Source organism: Perognathus longimembris, chromosome 4 (assembly GCF_023159225.1).
Source record: "Perognathus longimembris pacificus isolate PPM17 chromosome 4, ASM2315922v1, whole genome shotgun sequence".
NCBI classification, from domain to species: Eukaryota; Metazoa; Chordata; class Mammalia; order Rodentia; family Heteromyidae; genus Perognathus; species Perognathus longimembris.
Genome location: NC_063164.1, coordinates 17,278,359 through 17,302,700, shown reverse-complemented (window position 1 = coordinate 17,302,700; position 24,342 = coordinate 17,278,359). Strand labels below are relative to the sequence as shown.

The 24,342-nt window shown below is 43.5% G+C and overlaps 1 protein-coding gene across 3 annotated transcripts in view; it reads left to right on the top strand.

Annotated features, from left to right (window-relative positions):
• The window catches only part of Smarcal1 (SWI/SNF related, matrix associated, actin dependent regulator of chromatin, subfamily a like 1), a 53,652-nt gene that overhangs the window by 18,950 nt on the left and 10,360 nt on the right, over positions 1 to 24,342 (top strand). For all 3 annotated transcript variants that reach the window (XM_048344796.1, XM_048344797.1, XM_048344798.1), the window contains exons 9-14: positions 1,166 to 1,324; positions 3,811 to 3,876; positions 9,739 to 9,879; positions 14,215 to 14,430; positions 18,660 to 18,730; positions 23,508 to 23,610. In XM_048344796.1, coding sequence (XP_048200753.1) covers positions 1,166 to 1,324; positions 3,811 to 3,876; positions 9,739 to 9,879; positions 14,215 to 14,430; positions 18,660 to 18,730; positions 23,508 to 23,610 — 756 coding nt within the window. The remainder of the gene's footprint in view (positions 1 to 1,165; positions 1,325 to 3,810; positions 3,877 to 9,738; positions 9,880 to 14,214; positions 14,431 to 18,659; positions 18,731 to 23,507; positions 23,611 to 24,342) is intronic.

Sequence of the window (24,342 nt, the reverse complement as noted above, 5' to 3'; positions counted from 1 at the left end):
CTCCAGGGAAGAAAGCCAAAAAGTCACTGGCTTAGTGATATGCCAGTACCTCAGCCGATACTTGCTGTGGCTCTGGCCCCTGGAAATAATGTCTTCTGTCTGCAGCACATTTCATTTCCAGAACATCTTTACCTCCTCTATCTCCCTTAGTTGCATGACACCACAGGCAGCAATTTCCTTTACAGTTGAGCAAATTGACTTTCACAGAGGTTGAATGCCATGCCTCTGGCTAATGGAGAGCAAGGCAGGACTTGGTTCAGCATAGAGGGTGGTGTGGTGGTATGTTCACTGTCACCAGAATAAGCAAATGGATGGAAGACCTGATGTGCATATTGAGTTATCTGGTCCCTGTGAGCCAACTCAGTGAAATAGGAAGGCCTAGCTCTTTTGGGCTGTGGGAAACTGGTGTCGAGCAACAGCTTCCTGCAGCTTGGCCTCATCCTAAGGTCCCTGTGGCCCCCCACCCCCCCAAAAAAAAGTTCTTTAAAGCAATATCTTATTCATGTCCTGGCTTTATGATCTGGATTCTGCCAGTGCTGATAGAAAGCAGTTATTTAATGCATATTTCCTGTGTGTTTGATTCCTCAGCATCCACAGAAATTTGAGGGAACTGTGGCATAGATGGTTCTGAGCAGGGCCAGGACCAGAGAACAGGCCAGCATCCCCAGTGTCAGAACAGTGTGGCCCAGGCAATGTGGGAGAATCTGCCTGCTTAGAGGCTGATGTCGAGGCACCTGGGGACCTTCCTAAGGCTTCAGGTTTCTGACATAGATATTTTCATCATTATCAATAAACACAGTTTGCCTTCAATGTACAAGCTTCTTCTGGGTCCTTTATGACATTCTTCCGAAAAGGAATCCCATTCTAAAATCATACTCTGCCATAGCAGAAACTTGCCGTCTAGTTGGAAATCACAGAGATGAAACAAACAGACACACGAAGTGCCTAGTAGCAGAGGAGGGAAGGGTGGTCATGGGTACAGGTGCAGGTGGCCAGGATTCTGGAAAATGGAGGAGGATGTGGAGGGAGAGAGACCCCAGTTCATGTTAAGAAATGTTGGAATTCCTTCACGTTGACAAAGTGCTATTGATGGTGTGGCTGCAGTCACAGCTGGCAGCTGCTGTCACCATCATCATTTTGCTTCGTTCTTCCCTGTCGCCTTCAGGCTTTCCTTCGGTGGCTGCCATCTCTCAACCCAGAGGATATCAACGTGGTGGTGACCGGAAAGGGTCGACTCACAGCCGGCTTGGTCAACATCATTAGTTTTGACCTTCTTAGCAAGTTGGAAAAACAGCTGAAAACCTCTTTCAAAGTTGTTATCATTGTAAGTGAACTTGGCAAAGCCTTAAAATACTTTTATCTCTTAGAAGCCCCAAGGACTCTGTGATCTCACTGAGCCTTACTGTGTCTCTTAAGGAATGGAAATCCCTATCTTTATTGCTGCAGGGACCTGGTGTTTCATTCCTCTCAAGTAGCAGTTCTTAAACCAGACTGTTAGCATCTCCCGGGGAGCTTTGTAAATGGGTGGGATGGGTCCATGCTGGAGTTCCTAGCACATCTCTTCTGCAGTATGAGGCCAGGTAGAAGTGATCACCTGGCGACCAGACCACCCAGGAATCCAGGGACTGAGATAAAAGTAAAATTTTGTCTTTTCATTTGAGTTGCTTTTTTAAAAGAAGGCTGTATGGAGCCCCGTTCCCAGATTCTGCAGCACATAGTTCAGTTACACGTTTCACGAGGAACATCTGGGCTGACTTGGTACCCAGCCAGTTGTCATTACTGAATGCGTCGAAATAGTTCCCAAATAAAAACATGGTGGGAGCTCAGGTGGGGGGAAGGCAACACAATTGCTGTCCTCTGTGGAATCTCTTAGGTTCTAGACCTGAGAAATACGGGTTCTTGGCATAAGTAAGCAGAAATGAACGTGTTTTTTTTTAAAGCTATAGAGGTAGTGAGTGAGTCTTTAGGGGAGTCATTTCTGGCTTGGCACAGATTCAAATATGGCTTTGAAAAAAAGTGAGCATTTTTCAAGTGAAATGCAAGCGAGAAGAAACACACGTGAAATGAAAACATGAAAAGAAGCCTCCTAGGATGGGGGTGATAGTTTTCCAGGATGTGAGGAGAAGAATGCTTTCATTTCCCGTATGTTTTCCTCTATTAGGACTTCATATCTAACCATGAATCTTCCCAATGCCCCTGGGCAGTGTTTGCCTTTTTTCTGGGAGCTTGCTATCCACTCCTGTGCTGATGAAACTTGACAGTGAGAATTCTTTGCCCGTAGACATGAAGCTGGAAGGTCATTGACTCATCCTGGTTGTATCTGACTTCAGAATCCATGCTTTTCTGTTTCTGGTTCATCACTTTACCTACCATTTGATTTCTGGCAAGTCACTTACCATGAGTGTTGGTTGGTTCTTGAGTGAAATAAAATCCCTGTCCTCTTGTGGTTTCAGAGATTCCTTATAGGAAGCAGTAAAGTGCCAGCTCTAGGGGTCACCCTTAGAAGAGGCTTCAGCTTTAAGCCATGGCTTGGGACTTGGTCCAGTGATGCTGCTTTTTTATCCATAGTCCGAAGTGCCCTTTCATATGCTTTGCCCTTCCTGGTGTCTCTCTTTGTAAATGCCTCTTCTGGGATTGTCAGGAGGCTTCATTGTAAAATAAGACTATGAATGTAGCACCCCAGGCTTCTAGGCTCCATATGGTCTGATAGCCAAGGGGTCATCTCCATTCCTCTCTGCTGTGCTTTTGAGTTCTTTTGTTCATCTGAGCTGAAATGGAATGGAATGGGGTTGGGGAAGTACAGAAATAGGATGTCTCTGGTATTCTAGTCCAGGTATTCACTGAATGGCAAGACTCTTCTCAGGGCTGCCCTTGTGTTAGTCCACTTAAAACTTTTACGCACCTGACATATTAAGAATTAGCATTATAACCATTTTACACATGGAGAGATTGGCACCATAGAAAGGTCACTTAGTGACTCAGAGTCATGTAGCAAGGAATTGGAATGTGCCAGCCTAGAAGTTTCTCCCCAGGCACTAATAATGTATTAGTTATTCAGCTGGCTTTAGTTATTCTGTGCTTGCTTACACAGAGAATGCAGAGCTGCAAACAAGCAAATTGTATGTTCTCTAGTGGTCAGACCTTGGAGGATGGAAATCACAACATCCTCTTCTCTTTTTCCCACAGTGCTTTGTGCTCATTGCCATGGTGACAGTACTGATTGCCTGGGCAGTTGTCAGTGCACCTGACTTTGATGTACTTGGAGCACAAAGGGTGGACACTGGACTCAGAGCTTGTCCCAGTATAGGGGACACAGTAGGTCTTTAACACTTTTTTTTTTTTGGTCAGTCATGAGGCTTGAACTCAAGGCTCTGTCCCTGAGCTTTATCACTCAAGGCTAGTGCTCTACCATTTTGAGCCATAGCACCACTCCTAGTTTTCGGATCCTCAGAGAGATGAAGGGACTTGTATAGGCCCGGAGCCCTGGGTCCTTCCTTAGGCCTGGCTGAGGTCAGGCTTAAGGTGAACTGTCTAGCAACTCAAGACTGTTTCTTGGGGCTGGGGATATGGCCTAGTGGCAAGAGTGCTTGCCTCCTATACATGAGGCCCTGGGTTCAATTCCTCAGCACCACATATACAGAAAATGGCCAGAAGTGGCGCTGTGGCTCAAGCGGCAGAGTGCTAGCCTTGAGCAAAAAGAAGCCAGGGACAGTGCTCAGGCCCTGAGTCCAAGCCCTAGGACTGGCCAAAAAAAAAAAACTTAAAAAAAAAAAGACTGTTTTTTGTTTACCACATGGCTGTTTGTTTCAGGATGAATCTCACTTCCTCAAAAACAGCAAGACCGCGCGCTGTCGAGCAGCTGTGCCCATCCTAAAGGTGAGTGCTGCCGGGAAGAGACTTGGGCCTGTGCTCACTGGGCTTGAAAGCCACTGTCTTTGGTCCATGCATGTAGGCATCTTGTTAGGGCAGGCTGCTGCCCAGGCCTGTGAGCTGAGGGCTGTGCTCAGTATTGCTTCCCGCATCCTTCCTTGGGTTTGCATGTCGGTTCCGAGGAAGACCTGTTGAGGAAGACAGGCTTGATTGGTCCTGGACTCCAGAATCCTGACTAGCAGGAGAGGGCCTGCAGAAGTTTTTTCCACGAAACAACTCACACGAAACCAAGTCACCCATTGTGGCAAAGCCATTCAGGTGCTGGGAACCAGGGAGATGAGTTATCCAAACCTAGAATCAGGCTGGGGCCAGTGGGCATCAGCAGGAAGCACTGTAGAGCTGAGACATGCCTTGTAAGCCTGCCTATTTTCTGTGCCACCTGTGACCTTTGGGTAACTGGAGGGCCAGCCATCCACATTCCTTTCCATGGGGGCCTCCATGTCCCTGCACACGTGGAGGCTGTGAGTTCTGGCTTCAGAGCAGATGCCTACAAGGGGTAGGGTCCAGTCTTTCTCTCCATGTGTTGACGTGCAGCTTAGGTTCTAGGTTCTATCTGTGTCCTAGGCCCCCACTCCTCATAGAAGAGAAATTTCCTTTCTACTTTTTTCCCTAAAATTTGGGTTGGGAGAATATGCAAGTATCATTTTCTCTTGATCAGTTAGCAGCTTCTCACAGAAGACTGGAGGATCCACTTTGGTTGGTGGAGACTAAGCAGACAACTGAGAGCTCATCTTTGTTCGATCTATTAAGGCAGGCCTTGCATCCCATGAGTGTTTTCTTATTGCGGCTTTTATTGCTTAAAAGAAGCTCTTAGTTTGGCCTAAACTAAGGGACACAAATTTACTAAATAATGGCAAGGTTTAAAGTCAGGTGCCAGTGGCTCATGCCACTAATCCTAACTACTCAGGAGGCTGAAATCTGAGTATTGTGGTTCAAATCCAGCCCACGCAGGAAAGTCCATGAGACACTTATCTCCAATTAATCACTAAAAAGCTGGAAGTAGAGCTATGGCTCAGGTAATAGAGCACTAGCCTTGAGCAAAAAAAGCTCAATACACACACTCATGCAAAAAAGTATATGTGTGTGTGTGTGTGCATGTATGTATGTATATATATATATATATGCGCACAGTTTAGCACTTGAAAATTAACTTTATTTTCCGATCTCCCCCCAAATACATGTTTACTCATTTCAAGTTTTAATTCTCTAAGGAATAACAAGTTACGTAATGTATCTTTGAAGGCAGTGTTATGTCATATGCTTGAAACCTAAAAATAAGTCTTTTACTTAAAAAGCTTGGCTCCATGATAGTGTTGCCTATAGATATTTATATGTCAGTAATCACTTATGGATATCCATAAATGAAATGTTTTACCCTGGAGTAGTGATCCATCTTTTGGGAGGTGTTAGTATGTGTTCATAGAAAAGTATTCCTATACCTTGATACCAATATTATGACCATAACTAAAATTAAATCTCTACCCCTGATTGTTTAGACAAAGAACGTACACAACAGATAGAATCCTGTGTTTTAGGTTCCTTTATCAAATATTATGTGGCTATCAATCTGCAGATTCATTTCTGGGTCTTTTATTCTGTTCCATTGGTTCTCAGGCATATTCTTGTGCCAGTACCAGGCTGTTTTTATCACTGTGGCTTTGTTATAGAGTTTGAAATTTGGTGTTGATATTCTTTCAACACTGTCCTTTTTGCTAAGGATTCTTTTTGCTATTCTTGGAGTCTGTTATTCCGTATGAATTTTTTGATTGCTTTCTCTATTTCATTGAAGAATGTTGTTGGGATTTTGATGGGTATTTCTTTGGGACATGATAAATTATACAGGTCTCTAGGTGTCCGCACAGAGATAGACCAAAGGAGGATGTTCTTAGGAGAGGATCACAGAAGTGCAACAGCTATATGCATCTGATCATATAAAATAATACTTATCAAAATGAACTGCAGAAAATGGAAACAATAGTTTTCTTTGCTGCTGTTTTTGTTTTCCTTTTGTTTGTCTGTCTTTGGGAGGGTGACAGGAACACAGAAATGGTGGGACAAAGGATGAACAAATACAGCAGTGATATTCACTAGATACTATGTTGACAAGGAACTATACAACTTGTGGGTGGGAATGGGGGGGAAAACTGGGAGAGAGCACTGTGAAGGAAGTGGTTGCATTGTTAAAAATAAATGTACTCTTTATCTGACTTCTGTAACTGTAACCCCTGTATACATCACCTTTACAATAACAATTTAAAAAAAAGAATAGAACATCATTACTGATTTTTTCTTTCCTGCCTATTGAGCTTTCTTTCCATTCTTCAGCCTTCCATTCACCTAAAGATATTGACTCTTACGTGTTTTTGGTTTTTGTTGTTGTTATTCCTAAAGTATGGCCTGAGACACAGCTTTTTCTTTTTCTTTTTTCTTTTTTCTTGGTTTTTTTTTTTTTGTTTGTTTTTTGTTTTTTTTTTTTGATACAGAGTCTCACTATGTAACCCAAGCTAGCCACAAACTTGCTCCTCCTGCCTTCCCCTCCTGAGTACTGGACTTACATGCTGCATTTGTTTGAGATCTGGGTGCTTTTTGGTCATTTGTCCCCAAAGTATGCTTGCCACTGTCCATATTTTTGAAGATTCTGCAGTGACTTAGAACAAATTAAAACTTACTAGCTCCAAGGTTTTTATCATGTCAGGATTAGTGAGTGTTACGACATTTGGGTGGTATCAATGTGGCTTTGAGTTTGTTACCCACCTGAGGCAAATCCTGCTCCTACATTGTGTATATAGCATTAAGTTTCACTTAAACTGTAATAGTAGTTCTAGGTATAAGAATAGCACCAAGCTCTGGGGAGCCTGATTTTATTTCTGGCCTGGGGTGTTGGTGAAATGCGTTATAACCAATCAAGATATTCAATAAATGGGGGCTGGGGATATAGCCTAGTGGCAAGAGTGCCTGCCTCGGATACAGGAGGCCCTGGGTTCGATTCCCCAGCACCACATATACAGAAAATGGCCAGAAGCGGCGCTGTGGCTCAAGTGGCAGAGTGCTAGCCTTGAGCGGGAAGAAGCCAGGGACAGTGCTCAGGCCCTGAGTCCAAGGCCCAGGACTGGCAAAAAAAAAAAAAAAAAAAAAGATATTCAATAAATGAATCTGTCTCAGATTCTAAATTAGCATCTGGCTCAGATGCTAAAAATTTCTGGGCTGCTTCTTACATGATTTAAATTCTCTGGGATCATATTTTAATACATTTGTGTATGTTGTCTACTTTGAGTAAATGACACTCAAGATTCCTCTCAGTAAATCTACCAACTTAGTCAATTATCAACCTTTTGTACAGAGTTTTTTCCCCTCTAAAACCATGAGTAAGCCTGTCTTGGAAGCTCATCTGCCCCTAGTGTCTGTTCATAACTTCATCACCTTTCCAACATCACATTCTTTTTTACGTTGTTTCCTTGTTGCTTTCTTGGATACCACGTTTCTTTCCTTCCCCTGGAGCGGCACCTATGAAGTGTTTGGCAATTTTGATTTATGTATAGCTTTGTGCATTTATATTTCCCTAGGTTGGAACTTCTCAGAGGTGGAGACATACAAATCATTTGCAGCTAAGCACAGATTAAAGGCCTTAGGGGTGGCAGTAATGACACCACATACATGTTGGGGCTGAGCAGGAATCAGGCTAAATCATTTACAACAGATGAGATGTTACTCTGGTTTCTTTTTACAGCCAGCGTTTTTCTTTTTCCATAATGCAACCTCTGCTTTTTCACACCTACACATGTCCCTTTGCCCCACTCCCATTGTTCCAGTCTGGGAACCCTATGGGGGAACTGACTCCGTACTAACTGCATCTCATACATGTCCTCCAGAGGTTGGAGTTCATTTTCATCACCTGATTCAGGAGTCACTTTGGCCCAGCTTCCTGCCTCAGGCAAACACAGTGACATGGGGAGCGGGTTTGAAAGGATGGACAGATTGTTCTCTTCTTGATGGAACTTTTCATTTTGCCCCTTCATTGAAATGGGCTCAGACCATGCAGAGAGATGCTACAGACATTATTCAAGAAGCTCATTGTTATTTTAATGAGTCTGCACTAAACCGTGCAGGAAATTAGAAGGCCTGAGTAATTGAACTGTGGAAAATTATAGCTGGAGAAATTCATAGCTCTACCATCAGAATGGAATTAGGTATTGGCAGTGGCCGAGAGGGCAAAAGTGCACTCTGAGAATTATATATATATAGTATATTTATGAGGAATCATCTTTCTTCCCACTGTTACATCTTATTTATTTATTTTTATGAGGCAGTGTATTTATTTGAAAATCTAATTTCCTCCCCTAGGAGATTGACTTCATGCCACCACCTTATATTACTGTCATTAACTCAAGGTTATAGTGGTTAACAAGCTGTTTCTAGACAACTGAGCTCTGCTCAGAGCTGACATGAATTTTGCCTCCGGCAATTGTGGAGAGTTTTTGTTCCAATGTGGTAAGAGGTGTCTTTCCTTAGTTTCGCCCACTTTCCCCCCTGACCAAGAGGTGGGAAACGAGTCTGATCTCTCAGTGTCAGGGTGGTGAAGGGTCTAGAATTTGTCATTGGGGTTGACCAACTATTTATTTTGGTTCTGGCCACTGCTGAGTGGGCTGCTGTAAATCTAGACTGAATTTAGAGTCACTTAAAGACCCCAAAATTAATGTGAAGCAGGGGTTTGTAGGCTTGAACCAGAATGGAGTTTTTAAAGGTATTTTTCCTTTTTAGGAGTTGTGATAGGGTTTGAATTCGGGGCCTCATGCTTGCTATGCAGGGGCTCTACCACTGAAGCCATACCCACAGACAGTCCTTTTTGCTTTAGTTATCTTTCAGGTAGGGGGCTCATGTTTCTTCACAAGCCAGCCTTGGACTGTTATCCTATCTCTGGCCTCCTGAATAGCTGAGGGACCACTGGCATGCACTACCGTGTCCAGCTTGTTGAGACGGGTGTGTGAAGAGGTGTGAGAAAGTAATTCATTAACTTTTTTCCTGGGCTGACCTTGAACTGTGATACTCCAGATCTGTGCTTTCTAAGTAGCTAGAATTATAGCTTTTTTCCCTTAAAACAAAACCCCCAAAGGCAATGAAGGTTTGTAGCTAGACAATCTCTCTCTCTTCCTTCTGGTCCTGCAGTATCTGACAGTATGCATTTTGTAGGAAGTTCAGCTCTATGGCTCTATTCTCCCACTTCTTGTTCTAATGATGGAATCTTTGAGTTCACACCGTGTTTTCTACAACATTAACCAGCTTCCTTCAATTATTTCTCAGCATATAGTGAACATTTATTGGTGACTTACTTTTGTGCTGGGCACAGACTACTACAGAAAATAAGGGGCACAACAACCCAGTTCTTCATCTCAAGAAGCTTGCAGTCTAGTGAGGGAGGCAAGGGAAAGAGAATCTAGCGTATTGTAGTCAATGCCATGAGAATAGCTAGGAAGCAGTTAGAGCTCAGGAGAGGACACCTGACTATAGACATGCACAATGGCATTAGGTTCTCAAAACATGGTCATGATGCCTTGGCCTAGAAATCCCAGGTTGTCAGCCACACAGAATTGTGGCAAGAGGTTGGCCTCTAGCAACTTTGGAATTTAGACCTACCCTGAGAGCTAAGATATTTGAACTTAAGAACCACGAGCAGCGAGAGCTTCCAGGAAGCGGAGGATTGCCAGGCTGGATTCCAAGGTATCCTTCTGTTGCAAAGGGTGCAGCTCTTGCTCACTGGGGCATTTTGCATATTCCCTGTGTCCTGAGCACCTCTTGTCATTTGTCTTCCAGGTTGCCAAGAGAGTGATCTTACTGTCAGGCACGCCGGCCATGTCCCGGCCCTCAGAGCTCTACACGCAGATCATCGCTGTCAAGCCGACATTCTTCCCTCAGTTTCATGCCTTCGGACTTCGCTACTGTGATGCCAAAAGGGTATTCTCTCTGTCCTTCCCTAGCCTCCATTGCTCACCATGACTTTGACACGTTGTCTTGTTGCTCCTCCTGACCCTGACCTTGGCATACTCTCAAAGGCAAGATGTATTCAGTGCCTCCTAGTTTTAAGGTCTGTAGTGAGTCTAGATCAGCACTGTCTGCAAAAGGGACCAGCAGATCGTGCAGGGGCGTGTCCAGCTCTGAGAGTCACAGCCCTGGCCTGCGCTCTCAGCTCCTACACCAGGCAGGGTAGCCTGGGCTGTGGAAGGAAAGTTCATACCAGATGCCGGCCCCTTGAAGGTACCACGGTGGTGAGAGGGAAGCCCTAGGCAGAGGCAGGAAAGCAGATGAGGAGGCAAGAGTTGCTTGGGAGGAATCTGAAGTAAAATTGGGGGAGTGGGGGAAACCCTCTCTATAAAAAAGACAAAAGAGCCTTGGAGCAGGCAAAGTGGGGAGCATGATCCAGAGCTGCCATGGTAGGTTTTTCTGCAGAGTCTTTATTCCTAATGGTGACTCACATGTGTCATCACCTGGCCGGTGGGCCTGACACTCCTGACCCTCCCGCTTCTTACGTGAATGCACTGTCTGTGGAGCAGGAAGTCTGTAAGTGGAAAATGTGCTACTGTCAATATTGCCGTTGTAAAAGCCAAATCACAAGTAGGTACTCGGTTCTTACGACACTGTGGGAAAATGGCTGCCATTATTCACAAGCCACCTGTGAGGGAAAATTCCTGCTATGGAAATTCAAGTTTGTTTGCTGTATTTTTAAAATACTTTTTTCTTTCTTTGGTGTCCACAGTTCTGGGGCTTGAACTCAGGGCCTGAGTGCTGTCCCTGAGCTTCTTTTGCTCAAGGCTATTGTACTACCACTGAGCCACAGATCTACTTCTGGCATTTTTTTTTGGTAGTTTAGTGGAGATAAGAGTCTCACAGACAGGATTTCCTGTCTGGGCTGGCTTCAAACCATGATCCTCAGATCTCAGCCACCAATGCTTGACTTAAAATACTTTTTTTAAGAAGAAAAATACTTTATACATTTAATTGATAAAAGTATTTCAAGATTCCCATTTATAGGCACAAGTAGCAATGTTATATAACACAAGTTACAATGATTTCCAAAGTTAATTCCAAACCTTTGTAGCTGATTGTTGAGGCAGGAAATTTCTCAATTGCTAAGTGCATTGGAAAGCGTATTTTTCTTTTTCTGTGGGGAGTGTCTCTATGTTGCCAAGCACTTCTCTCCTGAGGGGAGGAACGGTTGAGACAGGGTCTTGCTATATGGTTCAGGCCGGCCTGTGACCACCCATGTAGCCCAGACTGGCCTCTGAGTGTTTGATCCTCCTGCCTCTGCCTCCAGAACGTTGAGATTAGCCGATGTGTGCCAGTGTGCTCACTTCTCACCACCTGCTTCTTTAACACAGTCCGTGACTCCTTTTCTCTAGGGTTGGATCTAGATCAAATTGATTTTGTGTCAGTTTCACGTGTGCTTTGTACAGGTGACTTTGTTTACAACTAATGCTTCTGATCGGGATTTCTCCCTCAGCTAGCTGGGTCTACAGCTGGTGATAAACAGGGCTGAAGGCTGAGTCACTGTCAGTATTCCATGGTCCTCCCTTCCTATGCTGTCTGTATCAAGGCTCATACTAAACTCAGGGTATCATTCGTGAATTCTCCCATGCCCCTCTTCTCTTCACTCCCTCACCCCCACTTCTTCTTTTTTTTTTTTTTTTTCCAGTCCTGGGCCTTGGACTCAGGGCCTGAGCACTGTCTCTGGCTTCTTTTTGCTCAAGGCAAGCACTCTGCCACTTGAGCCACAGCGCCACTTCTGGTCGTTTTCTATGTGGTGCTGGGGAATCAAACCCAGGGCTTCATGTATATGAGGCGAGCACTCACCCCCATTTCTAAATGTGGTTAGTGCTTTTCTCTTCACCTCCTTTCCCCAGCCCAGTGTCTGGGACCAGTAAGCTTTCAGTGAAAGTTTGTTGAGTTGTGATTGTTCTAAAGTCCAGTTTAAAATCATTGGTGGTATTATTGGGCTTTAACCTACAAGATTAAGAGGAAACAATATTAATCTTAGAGCCTGATGTCCAAATTAATTCTGATACCCTCTTGTGCCCAGCATGCTTTTTTTCCTTTTTAATTTCCAGCTTCATGCATTAAGGGAAGCCACTGAAAAGAGTACCCATGCTGAGCTCATTTGCTGCCCAGTGGCTATCTGAAGGAATCTGCTGAGAACGTTCCATTGATTTCTGTCTTAAAAAAATTTTTTTTATTACTGTTAAGTACTCCTACAAAGGGATTTTGAGTCAGCATGTCAGATTGTGAGTACAGTGCATCTTGATCGATGTCGCCACTTCTGTCATTCTCCCCCAACTTTCCCAATGCCACCTATCCCCTCAAATTACCTGGCTCCGTGTTCACACACGTACATTGAATGTTATGACTGCATCTCCCACCTTTCCTCTCTGCATTTGTCCCCCCTTTGCCTCCAACCCCCACCAAAATGCTTTTCACACTTCTTGTGTTTATTCTGTTAAAACTGTAACTCAGTTGTCCAAAAGAGTTAGACCACTGGAATTCTCCCCTGCGTGTTTCATACTGTAGTAATATGCTTGTATGTATATATGTATGGCCCTGTACATGTTTTCATATATTTATAATTTAGATCTGACTTCCACATATGAGTGAAAACATTTGCCCTTTGTCTCTGAGCCTGCCTTACTTCACTTAACATAATTCTTTTTTTCTTTTTTGCTAGTCCTGGAGCTTGGACTTGGGGCTTGAGCACTGTCCCTGACTTCTTTCTACTTAAGGTTAGCAATCTATCTCTTGAGGCACAGTGCCACTTCCAGCTTTTTCTGTTTATGTGGTGCTGAAGAATTGAACCCAGGGCTCTGTGCATGCTAGGCAAGCACTCTACTACTAAGCTACTCCCAGCCAGCCCCAACATATTTTTTTCTTTAAAAAAAAAAAAAGAAAGCTTTGAGTCATTATATAGCTTCATCTTTGTCTGTCTTTTTTTGGTTTTCAATTTACCAAAACTCTATAGGACACAGCCTTTTCCCACTACTATGCTGGGCCCTTGGGCCCTCTAAAGTGAGCAAGCCCAGCCCCTCCCCTCAGGCTGCTCATAGTCCAACAAAACACAAAGCAAGAGGGACATGAGGAGTTGAAAAAGCAGAGCAAGCCATGTACTGGTGGCTCAAGTTAGGAGCTACTTAGGAGGCTGAAATCTGAGGGTTATAGTTTGAAGCCATCCTGGGCAAGAAAGTCCATGAGACTCTTTATCCCCAATTAACCACCCAAAAACCAGAAGTGGAGGTGTGGCACATGTGTTAGAGTGCCAACCTTGATCAGAAAAAGTGAAGCGAGAGTACAAGGACCTGAGTAAAAGCCCCAGGACTGGCACAAAAAGAGAGAGAAGAAGAAGGGTGGGTGGGGGGGGGGAGAATAGGAGAGGGAGAGGAGAACAAAATAGGCTCTCTGGTGTTCAACTGTGGAAGTGAGTCCTGTTTCCTGTAAGCTTGTTGGTGAAGGGTGGAATTTTTATTTATTTGACTTGTTTGCATAGTGTGGGGCTGAATGGAGCCTGGGGCCTCATACACGCTAGATGTACTACTACCACATTTTCTCTGGCTATATGACAGGAAATAGGCCTTTGAGCTCACTGCTTCCCAGGAGCTGCTGTTTGGCGAAACTGGTTGTGAGCGACTGCTTAGCCTTCCAGAAATCTCCTGGGTGCAGTGGAACTAGTGAAAGCCTGTGTCCTGGCTCCTCTCGCCAGCCCCAGCCACCATTAACCACCATAACACTGCATTGCATTTGATCTGGGTTGCTGTGATCCACACTGAGAAATAGCAGGTTTTTTGCCTTTTGTTTTTGTCCGTCCGAAACTCCTTGTGCTCAAGGCTAGCTCTATACCACTTGAGCCACAGTGCCACTTCCATAACAGTTTTTTTACTCCTAGAAATCCCATCAAATAAAGATGTTACTGGTGGTGTTTATGGCATAGTGTAATGGCCTGTGTAGGATTCACCGTGAAGAGGATTTCTTTCTGTATTTAGTATATAGGAATAGTCTGAAACCTTAGTATTTTTTTTAAATTTTAATAAACACTTAATCTCCTGCTGTTCTGCATTTGCAGCTCGAAAGTTGATGCCAAACCTTAGGATGCCATGACATGTCATTTTTATGATCTCCTGGCTGTATTTCCCCTCCTTTTTTCCCTCATTTGTCTTACGGGGGCTAATTTCTCCTGGGTGGTGATGAGAAGAACAACTTGACGAGAGTTCACAGCAGAGAACAGGCTAATAACTCAGCCTCATTTCTCCTCAGCTATCCTGGGGCTGGGACTACTCCGGCTCCTCCAACCTGGGAGAGCTGAAGCTCCTGCTGGAGGAAGCCATAATGCTGCGCCGCCTCAAATCCGATGTCCTTTCCCAGCTACCTGCCAAACAGCGCAAGATAGTAGTGGTTGCCCCAGGACAGATCAGTGCCAGGGACAGGGCTGCTCTGGAAGCAGCAGCCAAGGAAATGACCACCGACAAAACGGTGAGTGCTGGCCTGGAGACAGGCTGCAGACTGACGTGGGGAGGGGTTCCTTTCTGCACAACTCTGTGAACATGGCCCAAGGTTTCTCATCTTGCCTTTCCACACCTGCTCCACCCAGACAAGAACAGCCAGCCCTTTGTAGTTCTCACCCTTCCTAATCTGTTTGGATAATCTCTTATTCTTCATGACTGGTGACAGATTATCATAAAAATAACCTCAGGGCAGAGAAGCAAGATGGTGACATACATGCATATTCTGGAAGAAAGCTGAAATTTATCCTCAGTGTATATTGAGACTGCCTCAGTATGGTGGCGGTTGTTAAGACAATTAGTGCACCCTATGTTAAGTCACCCCTCAGATCACACCTGGGCATTGGCACCAGTCAAGATAACAAGTGGACATGGGTCCCAAAGCAGACTTTTTGAACCCTCTTAGCCTTGGAAATCCTTAATTCATCTAATAATGGCCAGCAGGAAGTTGGCAAGTCCATTTGACAGAAGCAAACCAAGGCTCACACGGTGCCCAGGGTATTATGTCTATTTCACAATAGAGGCAAGGCTAGAACCAAGCCTCCTGTCCCTGTAATTTAGGGATTTTTCTACTGTAGTGGTTTTATCTTTTCAAAAACATTTATTTTACATTTGTCTTCAGTGTCTTGCCATATATACCAAGTGCTATAGTGTAATCTGTTCCAGCTCTGTTTGTGTCTCTTAGGGCAATATCCTCTTTGCCCTGGGATTATTGTAATTGGTCAGAAAATAATCACTGATAATGTTTGCCATTGTCACAAAGCATTGTCATATCATTTCATAAAGAAGGTTAAATAGAGATTAATAGAGATAAATAAGATACTTGTAGGAGATGACAAAATAAATAAAAATAACAAGAGACACAGTACGTGAAATTTTTAGTGTCATTTTTACTGTAAGTAAAACTAGCCCATAACTTTTAAGAAGGAAATGTGTTGATAAATTGTTTCAGTGTATTTATTTTATTATTATTATTATTATTATTGCCAGTCCTGGGGCTTGAACTCAGGGTCTGAGCACTGTCCCTGGCTTCTTTTTGCTCAAGGCTGGCACTCTACCACTTGAGCCACAGTGCCACTTCTGGCTTTTTCTATATATGTGGTGCTGAGGAATCGAATCCAGGGCTTCATGTATATGAGGCAAGCACACTAGGCCATATTCCCAGCCACTGTTACACTGTATTTAATTTATACTAAGTTACATATAATAACCTGGATGATTCCAGGAAAATAGGGCAAGCACAGTCTCTTTGCTGTGGACCTTTCAAGTCCAACAACACTGATGTGGCCATATAGAATATTATTCTTCAACTTCAGCGGACCCTTGAAGAGAAGCAAGGTGCTGTTGTATAAGTAGTCTCAGTGCTCCTATCCTGATGGGGGTTGAAATTTCAATGAATAGAAACTTTTCGGTTTTAAAGTTTCTTGTTGTCTTTTCCTAAACCTTTGATATCTGCTGACTCCTGTCCACTAGGGAATAGCACCAAACAAGAACCAGTGAACAAGGACAGCAAATATAAAGGGTGGTGGCTAAGGATGTAGTTCGGTGATAGAATAATCGCCTAGCATTTGCTTGGGGAAAGGGAGCCAGCATCATGATGTCAGGATTGAACTAGAGAGCTGTAGGCATTCCTTCCATACTCTGACCAGCTATGAAATCCTGAGTTCAGAGTTAGATGGAGAATCATGCGGTTATGGTTTCAGTCAAATAAGGAAGCCCTCTGACTATGGAAAGTATGTCCTCCCCAGTTTTAAGAGTTACTTTTTAGCCCCAGTTTCCTGTTTTGTATACCATGGCAGCTCCATCAAGCACTGCTGACCTGCCTGTCAAGAAATGATTCTTTGTACCTTGCCATTTAGAAGACATTAAAAAAAAAAAAGCTTTAGAAGAAGAGAAGAACAGGAATGGGAGGTTGGGGAGGAGGATAGGGGAAAAGCTTTAAATCATAAGAGTCAAGGTAAAGTAGCCAGTTGATAATCTAGGTTATAATGAAAGCTTTTTTCCCTCATTTTTTGGCTGAAATAATAGATCTCTCTTCAAAGGCTAAGGAAAAGCCGTCTCTAATTGTCTTTTTGTCTAAAGCAGTCTTTTGATCAGCAAGAGTGGGAGAGCAGAAAAGGGTCCCGTCCACCCAGACTTCCTGGGGGCAGGATCAGTTCACTCGTGGCAGATGACATTCCATTAAAAAAAAAAGTTTAAAAACTCCAGAGCATCTAATTTAATTAAAGTCTAAGCGGCAGGAACAAAGAATGCAGGTCATTTAAGATTTCCTTGCTCACAGCTAACGAAAAAAAAAAAATAGTGAGATCATTAATATGTGATGTCTACCCAGTTTGGAAAGTTTTCCCTTTCTTTTTAAGATAAAACTATTAATTTCTCCCACATTAAAAATCCATAGGTTTGGGGAGGTAGCTCAATGGTAGAACACTTGCTTTAGCAGGCTGAGAAGCTTGGGTTTAGGCCTCAGCATTGCCAAAACAGAGATATTTTTAAAAAAAGTAGATACATAGTATAGTCTAAATCTATTCTATAAAATCTAAAAAATACAAATAGTTTGAAGGCCCACGATGCAGTGACTCGTGCCCCTAAGTTTTGCTCTTCAGAAGGCTGAGAGGTCAGGGAGAAGCCCAATTCATGGTCAGCCCAAGCAAAAACTTAACAGTACTCTATTCCACGACAAGAGACGGTCATGTACCTCTGTAATCCAAAATACTGGGGAGGGATAGTTAGGATCCCTAGGAAAAACATGAGACTATCTAAAAAAGAACTTGAATTTAGGGCTGATAGTGTGGCTCAAGTGGTAGAGCCCCTGCCCAGAGTGAAAGAAGGAAAGAAGGAAAGATACTTATATGACCATTGAATACATACTACATGCTAGGCATGGGGCTTTTATGTGTTTTAGTTATTTAACTCTCACCAGCATGGTCTAAGCTCATATACTTGAGCTCCCAAGCCCACATTTACCAATGCCAATTTCTGGTTCTATCAGGAACTCACACTTGTAACCCCAGCTACTCAGGAGGCTGAGAGCTCTGAGGATCAAGATTTGAAACCAGCCCAGGCAGGAAAGCTCATGAGACTTTTGTCTTCATTTAACCAGCAATCAGCCAGACATGGTGCTGGGGCTCAAGTGGTAGACTGCTAGCCTTGAACAACAAGCAAGGGGCTTCCTAGGCCTTGAGTTTCAAGCCCCAGTACCAACACAAGTACACATACAAAAAAGGAAAAATTCTAGTTCTGCCTTTAGGAACAGTGTGATGTCAGCTCATTTGTCTTTTCTGCTCTTGTTTTTCCATGAATGGAAATGGAAATGAGGTCATTGTACCTTCTTCAAAGCCATCATCATGACTGAGTTAGAACTCAGCACATAGCGCTGGTGTAGCTAACAGCATTAGCTGTTATTTTTATTTCTTTACTACAAAGAAAATAATTATCTTTGCTTTCACATAATTTAGAATATAGCATTTGGATGTTTTTCTATAATGCTTATATATGTGTATTTTGCTTTAAAATGTCTATAAGAATTTCTCTATGAAATATGCCTTATATGACTATATATAAATATCCCTACATATTTGTATATACTTCTATATAAGTATAATTACTTATATGTAAAACATATGCAAAACTCAGTAAAACCATGTATCTTATATGTAAAATGCATGTAAACAGTGTCTGTATTTTAAGAGAAGAGTTGGGACCGTGCAAATATGTATCAAGTGAGAAGGAAACACGTGATAGACTGTCATGAACGTCTGTCTGTGTTGTCAAATGTTCTTCAAACCCAGTGTTTGAAGGCTGTTTGGTCTTTGCTCACTTGGCCGTGTGAAATCTTTGCCACCCATTTTTAGATGGATCTTGAAATTGTCTGCACTCCCTCATTCCCAAGTAACACCATACTGATGAAGTAGTTGGTGTTGTGGATTTGTGCCCATGTAGTTCTAGCTTGTGAATAAACTATAAATTATAGAGTAAGTTCTGGATCCTAGGGGGATGAAGTACTTTCCAGAAGAACTTTTTAGAAAGAAAACAAGAGCAGTTCCTCTGACCTGGGCAAAGCGAGCATATAGGTCAAGTGTTGGTGCTGGGGTCTCCCCATAGACTGGTGATTGTTGGGAAGCTCTGGGTAGCCACAGTTGGGTCAGCTTGTTACAGAGTTCTCACAGGGCACCTTTCAGCTCTCCTCTCCTCTTTCAACAGAAACAGCAGCAGAAAGAAGCCCTCATTGTCTTCTTCAACAGAACTGCTGAAGCCAAAATCCCATGTGTCCTGTGAGTGCTCACCCCATATCTGTCATTCTCTCTCTCTTTTCTCCATTACCTCTGTTAGTCTGCCAGAATCATTTTACTGCTTTAAGAGTCGACCAGAAGGCGACAGGTGTGGCTTAAGTGGTAGAGTGCTAGCCAAGCAAGGAAGCTGAGCAACCTCAGGGCCCTGAGTTCAAACCCTGATTCTGGCTGAAAAAAAAAAAAAATTGACTAGAGCTTTGAATTATAGCTATTTTGAAAATCAGTTTTGGTCTCCATGGACTCCATCCACCACTCCTGAGTCACCCTGTTACTGGAGCCACTACTGGGCTGTAGTTGGAGTCTCTGAAAAGCCTTTCTCAACTCAAGTGTGTTGAGGGTACTATGACTTAGAAGGTAGAGGGGCTAGATGTAATGGTAAGCTACTTAGAAGGCAAAAATAACAGGACTGTGGCCAAGTGCTGGTGGCTTACACCTGTAATCCTAGCTACTCAGGAGGCTGAGCTGTGAGGATAGTGATTTAAAACCAGCCTGGGCAGAAAAGTCCCCGTGTGACCAATATCTCCAATTAACCACCAGAAAACTGAAAGTGGAGCTGTGACTCAAAGTAGTAGGGTGCTAGCCTCCAGGGCAAAGGCCTGGGGACAGCGCCCAGGTTCCTGAATTCAAGTCCTACAACTGACAAATAAGAAGAAAAAAGAAAAAGGAAAGGACTGTGGTTGGAGGCTAGCCTCTCAACCTATCTCAAAAACTAGTTGGATGTGACACACATGCCTGAGGGCTCAACTTTAGGGAAGTAGAGATAGGAAAATTGAGGTCTGAGGCCAGCCTACGTGAAAACGTGAAACTTGCTCTGAAAAAAAAAAGAAATAGGTAAAATAAAAGGTGGTGGCTTGTCTCACACAAGAAAGGAGTATTCCCTGACTCGGACAACTGTGGTCATGTGCCTTTAAGGAAGAAAGTAGAGAAGCTGCTTATGAGAATACTCTGCTCTTCTCCAGAGCCATGAGATTTCAGCCATTATTTACCTAAATTTTTTAAAAGATGGGCTATTGTCACTATTTAGTTCTGTTAGTTCTATCTACTATTCTAGAACTATTTAGTTCTCTTTTCCACCTTATAAACGAAAGCTGAAGAAATAATTGCTGTTCTAGTTTCACTGATTTTAAGGATCCTTGATTGCTGCCTTCCTTAAAGAAAGAAAAACCCACTCATGTTCCAATATCACTGTGGTTAGAACTTCAGGCGACCCTAACGGCAGACAGTGTGCCTTACTTTTTTAAGTTGTTTAACATTTTTATGTGAGGCTTTGGTGGGTAATGGTCCAAGTGATGGAGTCATAATGAAAATAAATTCAAGCTCAGTGGTGCCAGGCTCGTGGTGGATAGAGATCTGTGGGTGAACTTACAGACACGTGGCCTGCTTTGCCCTCCCACCCAGCCCTAAGATCCCCGGCCTACCAGCCTGGCTGCCACCTTTACTGCTACACCCAGGTCCACATGCCCCAGAAGAGACCACTGACTGCAGCCTGCTCTCCTTCGCCCTCTAGACAGGGCCCTTTACATTTATAAGACTGTTCTGGGACTTGTGAATTCCTAGGCCCCACAAAATTCAGGGTCTATGGGGTTATCTATTGTCTTTGGGTGTTGAACCAACAACCACTCATTGCCCTTAGAATTTTTTTTTTTTCTCCCCAGTCATGGGGCTTGAACTCTGGGCCTGGGTACTGTCCCTGAGGCTCAAGGCTAGCGCTCTACCACTTTGAGCCTCAGCACCACTTTTGGTTTTCTGGTGGTTAATTGGAGATAAGAGTAGAATGGACTTTGCTTCCCGGCTGGCCTTGAACCACGATCCTCAGATCTCAGCCCCCTGAGTAGCTAGGATTACAGGTGTGAGCCACGGGCACCTAACAAGGCCAACCATTTTTTGTTTGTTTGTTTTATTTTATTTTTTACAGTGCTGAGGATGAGACCTTGGGCCGCATTCATGCTAGGCAAGGCCTCTACCACTGAATGGTATCTCCAGCCTCTAAGTCTAAGCATTTTACCATCTCATAAGTAAACTTTGGTCATACATCATACATACTTTTTCAAAGTTCTGTGGTAAATTATGGAGTACTTTATAGTTTCTAAGCAATTTTTAGCTCTATTAATTTTTTTTTTTGAGTGTGCTAGCACTGGGGCTTGAACACAGGGCTTCTCCCTCTTGCTTAGCTTTTTTGATCAAGGCTGGCACTCTGCCACTTTGAGCCACACATCCACTTCCAGATTTTTACTGTTTGATTGGAGGTAAGAATTTCATGGACTTGGCTGTCAGACCTGGCTTTGAACTGCAATCCTCAGATCTCAGCTCTCTTGAGTTGCTAGGATTACAGGCATGAACCACCAGCACCCAGCTTCTGGCCCTATTTTTAAAATGTTGACATCAAGTAAGTCTATAAATCTCTGGACCTCTGAGTCATACATATAGTTAGTGGAAATGAGTTGTAAATCTTAAAAGTCCAATTTCCTCTGCTAGCTGTTTTTCTTCCCCTTTTTTGCTGTTGTTTGTTTTCATTTTAACGGGCATCTTTTTATATAATAGGGCAGTTACGATGGTGGCCAAGTGCTTCCAGCCTGGTAATTGAGTGAGGGACTTGGAATGGGTGGGACAGTAATGCTGTGCCAGATGGGGAGGGAAAAGAGGTATTGGGATCAGAGATCACCAAGTTAATTTTTTGTTTGTGGTCCTGTGACTTTTGTTTTGTTTTGTTTTGTTTTTGTTTTTTTGGCCAGTCCTGGGGCTTGGACTCAGGGCCTGAGCACTGTCCCTGGCTTCTTTTTGCTCAAGGCTAGCACTCTGCCACTTGAGCCACTGCGCCACTTCTGGCCATTTTCTGTATATGTGGTGCTGGGGAATCGAACCCAGGGCCTCATGTATATGAGACAGGCACTCTTGCCACTAGGCCATATCCCCAGCCCAGTCCTGTGACTTTTTGATGCTGTAGCAATACACTTTTCACTTACATAACGGCAAATTTTATGTCTCTCAAGAATGGTTCAAGTGGTTTTATTAGTACAGCAGTTCACAAACTGAACTCAAATCTGGTACCTTTCATCAGTCATAATGTTGTCTAAAAGCAATTCTTAGATATTTAGAGGACAGTCTACTTGTTTCTCCAACCCTGCCTATGACAGGAAGCTGTTGAGATTTATTTTAAAGAAAGGCTGTATATACTCTTTGCGCAGACTACCATATTTAGGAATGCCCTCAGGTTGGGGAGGAGGCGTGGGGTTCTTATGTCTATGGAAGTGAGCAGCAGTTACCTGCACAGGCTCACCTCTTCTCTGGAGTTGTGAACCTCTGCATGGTGCTAATCCCTGGGGAACCACAAGGGTCTGCGGGCTAGGTCACCCCCCACATACCATACCTCCCCCAGGAGTGGGGCCTTTCATGTGAGGGTTTACAGGTAAGAAGTGTGATGTTAAGGAATAAGACAGTGGGGCTGGGATGTACCTCAGTGGCAAAGTGCTTGCCTAGCAAGTGCAACGTCCTGGGTTCAATCCCCAGTACCAAAAAAAGAAAAAAAGAAGAAGAAAAGAGATAGTGCTGGTTGCATACCTGACAATCAAGGTTTGAAGCTAGCCTTGGCAAAAATGTCTGCCACACTCTGTCTATAATTAGCCAGCAAAATGCTGGAAGTGGTTGAGCACACTGGCCTTGAGTGACAAATCAAAGCAAGAGCAAGAGGTCCTGAGTTCAAGCCCCAGGACCAGCACAAAACAAAACAAAAAAAAATAGTGAGTGGAGGGGAGAAATAAAGGGAGACCAAACGAGAGATCCTTTCTACCATATTCCTTTGCTTTGGAAAACAACTTAGTTACCCCTGTCTTAACTATGGGCTCTGTTTCTGAGATCTAAGTAGGAGGAAGGATAGAACTGAAGAGACTTCTCTGAATATCTCTTTAGTATCATTTATTATTTTTGTTGTTGTTGTTACTATTATTATTTGGTGGTGGCACTGGGAATTGCACTCAGGGCCTAACCTCATGCTTGTTGGGCAGATACTTTACCACTTGAGCATGCCTCCAGCCCCTTTTTGCATTTTTATTTTCAAGGTAGGGTCTTGGTTTTATGTCCAGGTGTGTCTACTGTGCCTAGTCATTGTGCTTCCCCCGAAGATGGGCTAACAGGTGTGCACTCCTGCATTCCTCTACAGGTTGATATGGAGCCTCCCAAACTTGTTTTTTTGCCTAGGCTGACCTTGACCTACAATCCCTCCATCTTCACCTTCCAAGTACCTAGGACTCTAGGCTTAAGCCACCACACCGAGCATTATTTATTTCTTAATATTGAGCTTCTAGAAATTTGTGAACTGTTAAGAATCCCTTAATGCCCTGCCTATGTGCTCCAGGACTGCATGGACACTTCAGTTTGTATGGAAAACAGGTTAACAACCAAAGGTAACAAGTTAGCAACCAAAGTGAAAATTGTTGATGACCTTCTCTGATCCAGTGAAGAAGAATGTTTCAATAACATACCAAAGACACATAAAACTTGTGTAGGCAAGATGACTGAAGAGGGTAGAAGTCTTTCTGCACATGGCAGAAGATAGCTTCTCAGCAGCTCCTAAGTTTGCTCCTGTCCACATGACCTGGTGTGAGGGAACAGGGGAGCAGTCTTCTCCCAGAGAAGGGAATGGGTAAGCTGTGGAGCGCAGGGAATGTTGAAAGGGGTTTGTTGCTCTCGTAGTACTTTTCAGTAATTAACCGCAACTAGATGGGTGTATGTTTAATTGATTTTACTGTCATTGTCCATACAGTGAATATATCATGGATCTTCTGGAAAGTGGAAGAGAGAAGTTCCTAGTGTTTGCACACCATAAGGTGGTTCTGGATTCAATTACGAATGCACTTGAGAGAAAGGTAAGCTCCCTTTGATACTGAACCACAGGGATTTGAGTGAACCTCTCCAGGATGCTTTTACTGTTTATTTGTTGAATTTTTCTGGTCAGGGCTAAGCTAAGAAATGAAGTGATAGTTCCCAGATCCCATATTCTGAAGGAGAGTTCTCACTTGTTGGACAAGTGGGCACAGTTAGTTCCTCATGGGGAATACTTTGATTTCCCTGTGCCCTAGACACACATCTCCAGAGCCTCACTTTAGGGACTGTCTTCAGGGACTCTTCCACTATTCTTCATTTATAAAACTTCCTGAAAAGAAGGAGCAAAGATTGTCCTTTTTGGGGGAAACAAGTGTTTGTATGGATTTCTTCCATCTCTTTTTTTTTTTTTCCCCCAGTCCCAGGGCTTGGACTCAGGGCCTGAGCACTATCCCTGGCTTCTTTTTGCTCATGGCTAGCAGTCTACCTCTTGAGTCACAGTGCCACTTCCAGCTTTTTCTATTTATGTGGTGCTGAGGAATTGAACCCAGGGCTTCATGTATGCTAGGCAAGCACTCTACCATTAGGCCACATTTCCAGCCCCCTCTTCCATCTCTTCTTTCTTTTGTTTCTCTTCATTATTATCCTTTGTTTGTTATATATAGCAGTGTGCTGACCAAAGTACACATGGAAGTCCACAGGGATTTCTAAGGGTGTTTGTTAGAACTGTATTTCCACTCTTGGTTAGGTTTAGGACCATAGATTTCCTGTTGTCT